Source organism: Schistocerca piceifrons, chromosome 2, assembly GCF_021461385.2.
Source record: "Schistocerca piceifrons isolate TAMUIC-IGC-003096 chromosome 2, iqSchPice1.1, whole genome shotgun sequence".
In the NCBI taxonomy this organism is placed as follows: Eukaryota; Metazoa; Arthropoda; class Insecta; order Orthoptera; family Acrididae; genus Schistocerca; species Schistocerca piceifrons.
Window position 1 is genome coordinate 180,121,336 of NC_060139.1, and position 12,489 is coordinate 180,133,824.

The 12,489-nt window shown below is 39.1% G+C and overlaps 1 protein-coding gene across 5 annotated transcripts in view; it reads left to right on the forward strand.

The window, feature by feature from the left end:
• The first annotated feature begins 7,174 nt into the window (after positions 1-7,174).
• The window catches only part of LOC124777445 (soluble calcium-activated nucleotidase 1), an 82,796-nt gene continuing 77,481 nt past the window's right edge, over positions 7,175-12,489 (forward strand). For 4 of the 5 annotated variants that reach the window (XR_007015729.1, XR_007015730.1, XM_047252860.1 and 1 more), the window contains exon 1: positions 7,176-7,986. Coding sequence is in view for 3 of the 5 variants with exons in the window: in XM_047252860.1 (XP_047108816.1) it covers positions 7,329-7,986 (658 nt within the window). In the remaining 2 variants the exon portion in view is untranslated. Of the gene's footprint in view, positions 7,987-12,489 lie in introns of all 5 variants that reach the window. The other variant, XM_047252858.1, reaches the window with a different exon arrangement.

Sequence of the window (12,489 nt, forward strand, 5' to 3'; positions counted from 1 at the left end):
CAGGCTACAGATTAGCTGGATGTTTTTCAAGGAGTTCCTTGTGGGGTGGGGGGAGTGGCTCTGTAGCAAAAAACAGTATTCCATTTGAGTCCATAGATGTATCACGACACTGCACTGAGCAGATATTTGAATGTTGTGCATCGGCAGTTGAATTTAGTGAAACTAAACTTCTAATTGTTATTGTTTATAGGTCCCCTAACTCTGACTTCAGAGCATTTCTGCTCAAGTTAGGGAGGGTTCTTGATTCACTTCGTAGGAAGTACCAGAAACTAGTTATATGTATTGACTTCAGTATAAATTTTGTATATGACGGTGCAAGAAAAAGGATGTTGATAGATCTCCTAAGTTCATATGATCTGATGCAAACTGTGTTTTTTCAACTATGGTGCAGGGGAACAGTAGCACAGCCATAGACAATATTTTTATTCATTCTTCATTACTAGATGGGCATTCTGTTAGTAAAAGTGTGAATGGCCTTTCAGTCCATGATGCACAAATTTTAACACTGAAAGGCTTTTGTAGTCAAACCAAGGTCATATTTAATTGCAAACTATACAGGAAAGTTAATCCAATAGCAACAAAGAGTTTTTTAAACCTTGTCAAGGAACAAGAGTGGCAGGATGTTTATAGTGCCGATAACGTCGATGATAAATACAATGCTTTCCTGAACACATTTCTCATCATCTTTGAGAGTTGCTTTCCATTAGAACATTCTAAATGGGGTACTAGCAGTAATGAGCAGCCCAGGTGGCTGACTTGTGGGATAAGGATATCATCTAGAACAAAGAGGGTATTATATCAAAATGTTAGAAGTAGTCCCAATCAAGCTACAGTAGCCCATTACAAACAGTATTATCAGGAAGGCAAAGAGGATGTGGTATGCAAATAGAATAGCTAATTCACAGGATATAATCAAAACCATATGGTCTGTTGTGAAGGAAGTGTCTGGTCAGCAGCACAAGTTCGACAATATAAAGTCAGTTCGCAGTAAAAATATCTCTGTTACTGATAAATCAGATATATGTACAGTATTTAACACTCATTTTCTGAGCATTGCTGGTGAATTAAATAAAAATTCAGTTTCTACAGGAAATCGTATAACTTCCTTGACAAATGTCTTTCTGAGATTGATGTCTGAAATACTCCTCTGTGATACAGACAAGAGGGAGATCGAGTCAATAATTAAATCACTGAAGACTAAGGATTCTCATGGTTATGATGGAGTGTCTAGCAGAATATTGAAGTACTGTGCTGCATCTGTTAGCCCTGTATTTAGCCATATTTGTAATTTTTCCTTTAGGAATGGTCAGTTTCCTGGGCAATTAAAGTACTCAATAGTAAAGCCACTTTATAAAAAGGGAGAAATGGATAATGTAGATAATTTTGGACCGATTTCTTTGCCATCAGTGTTTGCAAAAGTTATTGAATAGGCTGTGTATGTAAGGTTAATTGATCATTTTACATCACACGATTTGCTATCAAATGTACAAGTCGGTTTTAGAAGTCGTTTAACAACTGAAAATGCTATATTATCTTTTCTCTGTGAGGTACTGGATGGGTTAAACAAAATGTTTCGAACGCTTGTCATATTTTTTTGATTTAACTAAGGCATTTGATTGTGTTGATCACAAAATATTGCTCCAGAAGTTGGACGATTACTGAATACGGGGAGTAGCTCACAATTGGTTCACCTCTCACTTTGGCAACAATGTTGAGAACGGTTGTGATGTGGGTCTGAGTGGGGTACTGTCAAGTGGGGGGTGCCCCAGGATATCAGTGTTGAGGCCACTCCTGTTCCTTATTTATATAAATGATATGCCTTCTAGTATTACGAATAACTCTAAAATATTTCTGTTTGCTGATGACACTAGCTTGGTAGTAAAGGATGTTGTGTGCAACATTGGCTCGGTTTCAAATAGTGCAGTACATGACCTCAGTTCATGGCTTGTAGAAAATAAACTAACGCTAAATCACAGTAAGACTCAATTTTTGCAGTTTCTAATACACAATTCAACAAAACCTGACATTTTAATTTCACAGAACAGTCATATGATTCGAACGGTATCAGAAGTGAGTGATCGTTCGACACGAAAATTCGTCTACGTTGCTTATTTTCATTCGTTATTGTCATATGGTATTATATTTTGGGGTAACTATTCCCATTCTAAAATGATATTTTTAGCTCAGAAACGGGCGGTTCGGGCAATAAGTGGTGTTAGTTCACGAACCTCTTGTCGACCTCTGTTCACGAGTCCTGGTATTTTGACATTGGCTTCTCAACATCTATATTCCTTACTGTCGTTTCTTGTTACCAATATTAGTTTATTCCCAAGAGTAAGCAATTTTCACTCGGTTAATACTCGGCAGAAATCAAACCTGCATTTGGATCGGGCTACCTTAACTTTTGTGCAAAAAGGTGTGCAGTATACTGCTACATCCATTTTCAATAAGCTGCGCCTCGAATTCAAAAATCTTAGCATTAATCCTCGCGCTTTCAAATCGAAACTGAAGAGTTTCGTTATGGGTCACTCCTATTTGTCGAGGAGTTCCTTGAAAAATCAAGCTGATTTTTATTGTATTGCTGATAGTGTTTACTTAAACTTATGGACCGACTTTTTTAAGGTTCATGAACGTTTATTTTTATCGGTTATTACGTTTATGTTGTATTTCATGTACTGACACGTTCCATGACCTTGGAGATTTGTTCCTCAATTTGGTCCTAAGGAACTTGACGAGTAAATAAAAATAAATAAAATAACAACAATGGATGGAAGTGAACAGACTAGGTGAAACATTTAAATTAAGAAATATGCAGACATTTCTGAAACATTACAGACGAATTTACGAAAGAGTGACAAGAAGGAAATGCAACTGGCTCAGGAAAGTGCATGAAAATCTGAAAAAAATGGTACAAACAAACAGAATATTGAAAACAGGTCGAAGTATAGAAATAAAATTAAAACATTATACTTTCCGCTCTCTATGAGGCAAGGGCGAAAATGGACAGCACTTGAGATAACTGAAAAGTGTAAACAGATGATGAAGTATTGTAGAAAAGTTAAAGCTAATTGCAGTTTAAACGTTGTGTTCAGATGAACTTCAAAAACAGAAAGAGGTAATCAATGACTGATTCCTATTTGGTCCCATTGGCTACACCACGAGTTTGCATCTTTTAACAAATAATTGGAAAACATGATAGTAATATACATTTGATAAAATTTTCAAGAGCTTCCAGCCGCATCCAGTGGTGGATTTTAAACCACTGGACGTGGCTGGAAGACAGAGAAAATTTTATCAGTATACATCGCCGCGAAATCCAAGCATTCGTATACTGTATGCATTTATCCGTAGATAAAATTGTTTAGACAACATAAGTTCGTTGGCGTCCACGGACAGTGTCAATTTGAATAAAATCAGTTCGGGCGTTCGGCCATTTGATTATAAATCACTAAAACAGCTACACAACCGACGTTTTGGTTGTCGTCAGTGCTGTAGCCGACCTGAAGAGAACCATTGATTATGTAGTAACAATGGTTGCTCTAGTGCTTTGTAATAATGTTGCCCCTCTAAATGTCACCATGCTGTTATCCATACCATGTCTTACTGCAGCCCACAGCTTTCTAAACATTCACATAAAGGACGAAAATGCATCAAAAGGTGAACAAAATGCCCAATGAGATGAAACTAAAACCAGCCCAGTCAACTTAATGGTTACAACTGCGAAAATGAGCCAAAAATGCACAAACGAATGGTAAAAAAAAAGGACGGATGATGTCACATACGCAGATGTGCGCACAATAAGCAGCTATTGATAAACTTAAAAACAATAAAGCATCTGGCTTCGATGAAATCTCATCCGAAATTTGTATGCCCGAACTTAATTCATCGCCTTGCAAAACTGTGCAATACCTCTTGGCAAAGAAAGTAAATTCCAGTAGACTGGAGGTCTAGCATTATTGTTAAACTACTGAAGAAAGGTAACCAAACGGAATGCACAAATTGGAGAGGTATCATGCTTCTGTGGGTGCCAAACAAAGTCGTTTGCCGTATTCTCTTAAAAGAGATACAAGAAACAGCAGGTTCTCGGCTACGAGAAGAACAGGCTCTCTTTCAAAGAGAGAGATTCTGCTCTATAGAAATATTTGTTCTGTGGAACATAACAGAAAAATTCATAGAATTCATCTGTCCACTGCACCTCATTGATTAAAACACACAAAATATACCGATAATCGTTTTGGAATATTATACGCCTATATGAAATTCCTGTCCATCTCCTTGATGTTTTCAGAAACTTGTCTGATTCGAGTTACTGTATGAGAACACGACACCACTTACTTTAAAATTCTGACAGACATCAGACAAACATGCATTTTATCACTATTCTTTTTAACATTAATCACAGAATTCATAATGAGAAAACAACTCTAAAATTATTATGTGCTGGATTAAGAAATCAAGTCTTATGCACTGGATTTTGCTGACGATATTTTTCTTCTGTCAGAAACACAACGAATTTTATAACCAATGATTACCAAGATGGGTGGAATGACCAGTTGTATAGAGCTAAAAATAAATGTTGAGAGGACAAACGCAACGTGATTAAAAGTGGCACTATATGTACCACAGTCTAACATAACAGTCGCGACACTCACTGCTGTAAAAGCTGTTGCCGTTTGACAGAGGGAGCGATACTAGCGCTCGAAGCGGCGGGTAAGGTGAACGTCAGACGCGTCGTAAGCATAATGTTTGTTTGCATCCATTTCCTACGTAATTTCCGATTTATTCGAGTTATTTTCTTGCCTCCAAGAGTTTGTGTAGTGTCAGAAGGCATATACGTTTCTAAAAATGATTCTAAAATATGCGCAAGTATGGACAAAAACCATGAATAGAGTGGTAAGCTACAACACATTCGTGAAGAAACACTTGTGACATTGGACAGAATTGCAGCTTACCACGTTGATATCAAAAGAATATAAACACACAGATTCACATGTAAGAAGCACAGACACATACCTCTACATGCAAAAGCGATCGACAGCTCGTTTATCGTTCTGTAAGCTTACTGTGTTTGTCATTGTCGCCTGTTGCCACAAGTACGGCCTTCATCTTTATATTATTCTAAGTGGGACAAGCAACTGCCAAATAGTGGGAGACATATGCTGAAAACACTGTAATGAGCTGATTACATTACTTTTCACGAAAAACCAAATATTTGAATAATTTTCAAACACTCTGTCTGTAGGCACTTTCCTTGTCCCGTAATAGTTTCGCTTCTGCACATTCTGACACTTCACACGCTTTTGTACGACACGAACAGCTGCACTTAATTTAACCACTTCATCGTCAAAGCAGATCTGTGTTGGTGATTCACACGAATCTGGCACTGATACATGGAGAGTCGAACTGGCTGCTTCTGTGTCATAGGACTGTTTTACAGCTTTAGGTTGACTGTCGAATCTTTGTGGCAGTTTCTTCTTCATTCTTCATCATCAGTTGAGGGGGTTTATTTGGAATGTCAAACAGTGTGGGTACTGCATTCCAAACGAGTTTGTTATTGTCTGCGTTCATGAACCGGTTTTGTTCGAAATGTAGCGAACAAAAGCTAATATTATTATACAGGTAAACTGAGTCTTTCTTCATAAGGTCTTCTCGTCGGCTATTAACTAGCCATTTTCTGCTCCTAAAACGAAAAAAAATGGCTCTGAGCACTATGGGACTTAACATCTATGGTCATCAGTCCCCTAGAACTTAGAACTACTTAAACCAAACTAACCTAAGGACAGCACACAACACCCAGCCATCACGAGGCAGAGAAAATCCCTGACCCCGCCGGGAATCGAACCCGGGAACCCGGGCGTGGGAAGCGAGAACGCTACCGCACGATCACGAGATGCGGGCCTTAAAACGAAACATTCATCATTTATACACATATAGTTTGCAAGTGAATCCTGACGATACAGTTTAGTAACATGATGGTATATACCTCCCAGGATCCTTAGTAAACCCAAAAAAAAAAGCTGTGATGTCTTCTTCCTGTTGTTGCTGCAATTTATTGCGCTACAAACGCTCCCGATGGTAAAAACCATTGTATAAATCAAAATAAACAATCACTATTCGCTTTCACGATGGCGCCGAACTCACAGTTCAACCTACCGGCCGCTTGGGGCGCTGCTGCCGCTGTAGCAACAAAATAGAGGCGAAGTGTCGCGACTGTTATGTTAGACTGTGATATGTACTGAAAATAGAATGCAACGGAAGGTACTACAAGATGTTGATCGATTTCCATGTCTCGACAATCTTATCTGTATAAGGGTTATGTTGATTCAGACATCAGGAGCAGAATTGCACAAGCTTCTACAGTCTTCAACAAATGCGATCCATATGGCAAACAGACTTTATAACTATGTCCACAATGCTGCGGCTATAGCTGTTCGTCTCTATCAGCTACCGATGGCCATAAATGCATATGAGGTCTGGAAAATGTCAATAAAATCAGCATACAAGAACAATATTTTTCACCAACGATACTTGACGCGAATTCTAAAGGTCAGTTATCGGGACAAAGCTTTAGATAATGAAGTGTAATGTAGCCCACAAAAAATCGTTGCTGGAAGAATACTGACGTTTGTGGGGCATGTTGTATGGAACAGTTCCCAAATCAACACTGTTATGGAAACCACTGGCTGGAGATGTATCTGAAGACTTCGAAAGCCGAGAAAGAAAACTTTTGAAAAGGGGTCGTTCATGCTTGGACATGAACTGGAAAGAAGGTGAAAACCCTGACAGCTGATCGAGTTCGCTGGAGAAAACTTGTAGCCTGATATGCATTTTAGCATTGGAGGAACTAAGTCTAACACGATGTAGCCACCAGTGGCCACAGTAGAACAGCACGCCTGACGCGATATGCCTGGCCTGGAGTAGTGATGAAACATTCATCACAGTGTATGGCAGTCAACTTGCTAAGTAAATGACGCAGCCAAAACCTACGATGATTTTCTGCAAATTATTTAGAGAAATCTCTTAGAAATAACCCAAGGAAAATTAGCTTGCACCACGGAACGACATAGTGATTTAAAATAGTACGTAGTTCCACGTCCGCATTGAATTCTCGCAATATAGTGGGCAGTGACATTTCTCCGGGAAATGTCTTATCTTTGGTGTACAGTTGGCTGAAGTTTGCCCAGGTGTTGTATGATGACAGGAGGGGGGAGTAACGCAGACGAACATGGGGACGTGAAAGTTGTAGGTGTGAATATGTGACAAAAGGGGGGGGTTATTATTAGTTATGTATTTCTATGTTTCATACTTTGTGCACTGAGTTTTAACACATGCCAGTCGCCTCAGAAAGCAGTGAAATGATGACATTGCGAGACTGGAGGCAAGCAATCAGGACGCCAACAGCATACCGTGTTGGGAACAGTACGTTAAGGATTCAGACACATTTCGTCAGCTTAATTGCTGTTGGCGTTTTGATATTATTATTAGTATTATATACTTATAGTCCATCTAGTCGGCATAAATTACGAAATATAGTTCTTACCCAAGACCACGCGTCTGTAGATTACAACATAAAAAATTTGTATTTACCTCCCATAAAGCAAGAATTTTATAATTTTTCTTATCCATTGACCCCATCAATGACAACACCAAAGGGTGTCATGTTTCGTATTGGTATTATAAGTGATATGGATAAAAGTTCCAAACAGGCAAACGAAGAAAATGCTTGGCGAAGTTGCTTGAAAAAGGGATACCTGACTTGGAATGCAAAAACAGAAAAAATATTAGTGACCTGGGATGATGTGGAACCTTTGACTTTAAAATCCAACCTTGGCGAATCTGGCAGGGGCATGGAACTGTCAGAACTAGTAACATTTAATGCCAAAATTTTAGCGTTTGATGACAGAACGGGGGTGGTTTACGAAATCGACAATGATAAAGTTATTCCTTGGGTGGTACTACCGGATGGTGATGGAAGGACTTCAAAAGGTTCGTAACTACGTGGTACTGGTAAGGACGCTGGTGCCTTAGGCGTATAGTATGAAACACATGTGCTTACCTACATTACCGAATGCAAGTTACACTGCTGCTCTTACCAAATTGCAGATAGTCTGACAGCATAACTTTTATGTTGAGTGAATCTTTGAAAACTGACTGTGTGTATCCTTTGTGTAGCTCTCCATCTGTGGAACTGATAGTCCTAATATAGAGGAGTTACCTGATAGTATATTCAGAACTTACAGGCATGTGTTTATTGGCAATTGTAATACTGACTCCTAATGCAGTGATGGACACTTTGTCATTTCTTTAATGGCTTGCATGGCAATTCTAGTATTGTGTAAATTTTCATTTTGGTTTATCATTGCCAACTGAATTGTTTGTGGTAAGAAGATTGCATTGTTTGTTCTCCAGATTTGGATAGGGCCTAATAATAATATTTTTTAGATTATCAACCTGTTTACTATGACTCCACTTCATTTACAAACAATATAGCTTTTTCATTGTTTTATCCTGGACGTGATAACACTAGCACCCAACTAGAATTCTGCTTGTTCCTGTGGTTTCCTTTTTTCTCTATATTGGTTCTGGTGGAAGATTTCCTCTGTCTTCTGACTCCTTTTTTGCTCATGTTTTCTTCTAACTTTTTTGTACATACTCTACCAAGTTTTTTCAGTTTTCACATTTCTAATTTTGTCATTTTGTATCCTTTGGTGGCTTGTGAAATTTTCACTTGTGCACTTTGAAAATGATCTTTTGTTTAAGACTCGTGTCTCACTTAGAGTTAAATTTTACTTATGGCAGCTGTGACATAATGTGCTGATTGCATTTGAGTTTCTGTGGAGCACAGTATGTGTTGTGTATGTTAATAAACCTTTGGGAGATTCTATCAGTGTATGATTCAGTGAGATTTTAATATGAATATTTAAATTAAAATTTAATTTAAATTTAACATTTAAATTGTGAGTTCACTCAAGCAGTTTGTCCACAGTTGAGTTTGGGGGGAGGGAGGAATTGGAATTTGGGCTGGACGCTGGCTCATCTGTATATCCAGAATAGTATGCTCAGGTTGATGAACCAGGTCAACTAAGCTACCAATACTAGGTATCAGCTTTGCCCTGTTACATAATGCTGGTCCGGTGTATGGTGCTATAGGTGCACAAACAGAGAAAGCAGAAAATTGATAATTCTTTTGTGTTTATATCAGCTTTTGAAATGTAGGTTGTGGTGACAGACTGATATGTTAATGTGAAAGTGTGATTCAAAATAAAAAGTGTGGCAATAGTAGCATCTGTAGCAGAGTTAGATGCCTAGGTTAATGCTTCATACCCCAACACTTTGAGCATATGTCCTCCAATTACATGAACACCCCCCAATTCGTGGGGACTGGTCGACTGTGTCATGAAAACTTGCTATCCGAGTCACCATCTTTCTTTGTCAATTGCAGAGATGATCATCCTCCCCACTGCCTGAAGTGTCCTAGCCTAATTAAGGACTATATAATCCAAAATTTAAGGTCTTTGCTTCTCATATTCGAAGCTCAGAGAAAGTAAGATCGCTTGCATTCCATCCTATTGGTGTCACTTTTTGCCTTTAGTGTGAGATGGTTATCAGCCATACTTGGAGTGCTTACTCCCTCTGTTCCCTTAATGTTGACCTGTGGTAGTTGGACAAGAAAGTTAGCCCATAAGGCAGATAGGTCCTCCCCAGTTCAGGTTGCTGTAAACAGTCTTCAGGGATCTCGACTGTTCACACGTGATCGGTAGTGATGTGCGCTGGGCAAATGCCCAGTGGGCAGGGCATTTATAAAGGAGAATTTTACCTGTGAATTTTCCCAAAGCAGCTTTAAATGTCCGAAATCTGGCCATGTAGAAAAAAGTATTTTTTATCAATTTTTGTGATTATTGATAGCAAAATTATTACTGGATGTATTGAACAGCTGGCATATGTTTCTTGACGATGATTGTGTTCTTAAATGTTAAACAGTTTTCAATGAAAAACAAGAAAAGAGTGCTTTATTGTCAGATGTAACGATATTTGAGACAGATTATAGTTTCCTGTTCTGCTCCTTTCTTTACCTACTTTCTTATGACTGCACTGCTGCGAAGATGAAAAGAGAAAGCTGACTTCCAAAAAGATTTAATAACAAAGAATTAATGTCCAAGATGCTGGAATCATTTGATTCTGACACTAGTCGATTCCCAGAGAATCGGCAACTCTCTGAATCAGTAGTTGATAAAAATACTACTTTCAGGCTAACTACTTAATACAAACTATACTTTATTTCAAAAATTTCTTTTAAACTCAAGTTTTTTCTTTTTTATTATGTACTACCCCATAAATTGATCTCATCAAAGATCCCTCTAGTAACTCTCCACTTATTCTCAAGGAGTTATCCCAACTTATAAATACCCAGGCATTTTACATCACTATTTTGAAGACAGAGATTAATATGAGAAAGAAGTTGGTCAGAGGATCCATTGAATAACATGGTAACGTGGTACTCCCTCACAGGCAGTGGTGTGCATCTACATTCTAAGTGGGGAGGGGGTAGGGGGGCGGAGAGCAGGGAGGTAAGACTGTTGATGAAGGCAGCTATCTCAGTGTATGTAAATGCCCTGTCCAGAGCTAAAAAAAATATTGCAAACAGTAAGTGCTGGTATCTTTCACACTCTTACTGCTATTATTTCCAATGTAGTATGGGGTGGGGGGGGGGGGGGGGGGGGGAGATTCAGTTATTTATGACATTTATGTGAACCAACATACAGACCTCTCCAGATGCTCTGGGGGGCCAATATTAGAAGAGATCAGAGTGGTTCTGACAGATGCCATGGTAGCCTCAAAATGTTGGAGAATGATTGTCAGTGAAATATGTTTACTAAACAGCAATAAAGCTCGCAGAACAGGTGGGTATTACTTGTAGTTTTGATACGTGATAGTAATAGCCATTGCAGTTCCATTGAATTATGTCGAGGGCACAGTGGTTAGGCATGAAGCAGCCAAGGAGACAGGCCAGCCATCAGAATCAATGTGTCACAGGTGTAGGTGAAACAGCATCAATGAACATAGATCCTGAGTCGAATAGCTCAGAAGGATCTGGTGCCTCTGGGGTCAGTGATGTAGCCTTCTCTTGAGGTTTCTTCTTCTTCTTCTTCTGCTGAGCCTTAGATTTCTGGGAAGAGGGTTCCCTGAAGTGAATGCTGTCACCAGTAGATGCTGGAGAAGGATGGTGCTTCTCTGATCAGTGATGCAAAATGCCTGGGTATTTGTAAGTTGGAGCAAATACCCAAAATTCATAAATGCCTAGGCATTTATGCATTTTAAAGATTAATTGATAGGTGGTGCTTATATAAAAAAAATTAACTGATATTTTTTATTTGAAAAGGTGTTTTGCAACACTGTTTCTGTAGTGGTTGGGTAACTAACCAAGTTGAAAAAGCTGCTTGAGAGTTATGGGAGAGTTATTAGGGGGAAATAAAGTGGGCTGTAAATATAACTATACATTTTAATGAGGTCAGCTCTTGGGACAGTACATAATAATAAAAAAAGAAAATAAAACTCAAGTTTAAAAGTAATTCTTGAAATAAAGGCTAGTTTATATTAAGTAGGTAGTCTGCAGGTAGTATTTTAACTTAACGATATACAACCACAAAAAAATTATAGTAAAAAAGTTTATCCATAATGTTTTTAATTAGGATTGTTGAGTCATGCTGATTCAGATCCCATGAGTCCATGAATCACCATTTCTCTAGGAATTGACTAGTATCATAATCAAATGATTCTAGTGTCCTGGGCATTGATTCTTTGTTACGGAGTCTTTGTTAATGTTCTCATTTTACATTCAAAGCAGTGCAATCATACAAAAGTAGATACAGAAAGGATCTCAACAGAAAACTATAGTCTGTCTCAAATATGTTGTTACACCTGACAAAGCTTTTTTTCCCCACTGAAAACAGTTTAACATTTAAGAACTCGTTTATGATCAAGAAACATTTGCTAGCTGTTTAATACATTTAGTAATAATTTTGCTATCAATAATCATTCTTCAGTAATATTGAGAGATTTGACCTAGATTATGAAGTGTGTTACATTACAAAGCAGTGACCTGAAGTATCTCCCCTTCTCCTTCCCCCCATCTCCTCCTTCCCCCCATCTCCTTCCCCCCATCTCCTCCTTCCCCCCCATCTCCTCCTTCCCCCCCATCTCCTCCTCTCCTTCCCCCCCATCTCCTCCTCTCCTTCCCCCCCATCTCCTCCTCTCCTTCCCCCCCATCTCCTCCTCTCCTTCCCCCCCATCTCCTCCTCTCCTTCCCCCCCATTTCCTCCTCTCCTTCCCCCCCATCTCCTCCTCTCCTTCCCCCCCATCTCCTCCTCTCCTTCCCCCCCATCTCCTCCTCTCCTTCCCCCCCATCTCCTCCTCTCCTTCCCCCCCATCTCCTCCTCTCCTTCCCCCCATCTCCTCCTCTCCTTCCCCCCATCTCCTCCTCTCCTTCCC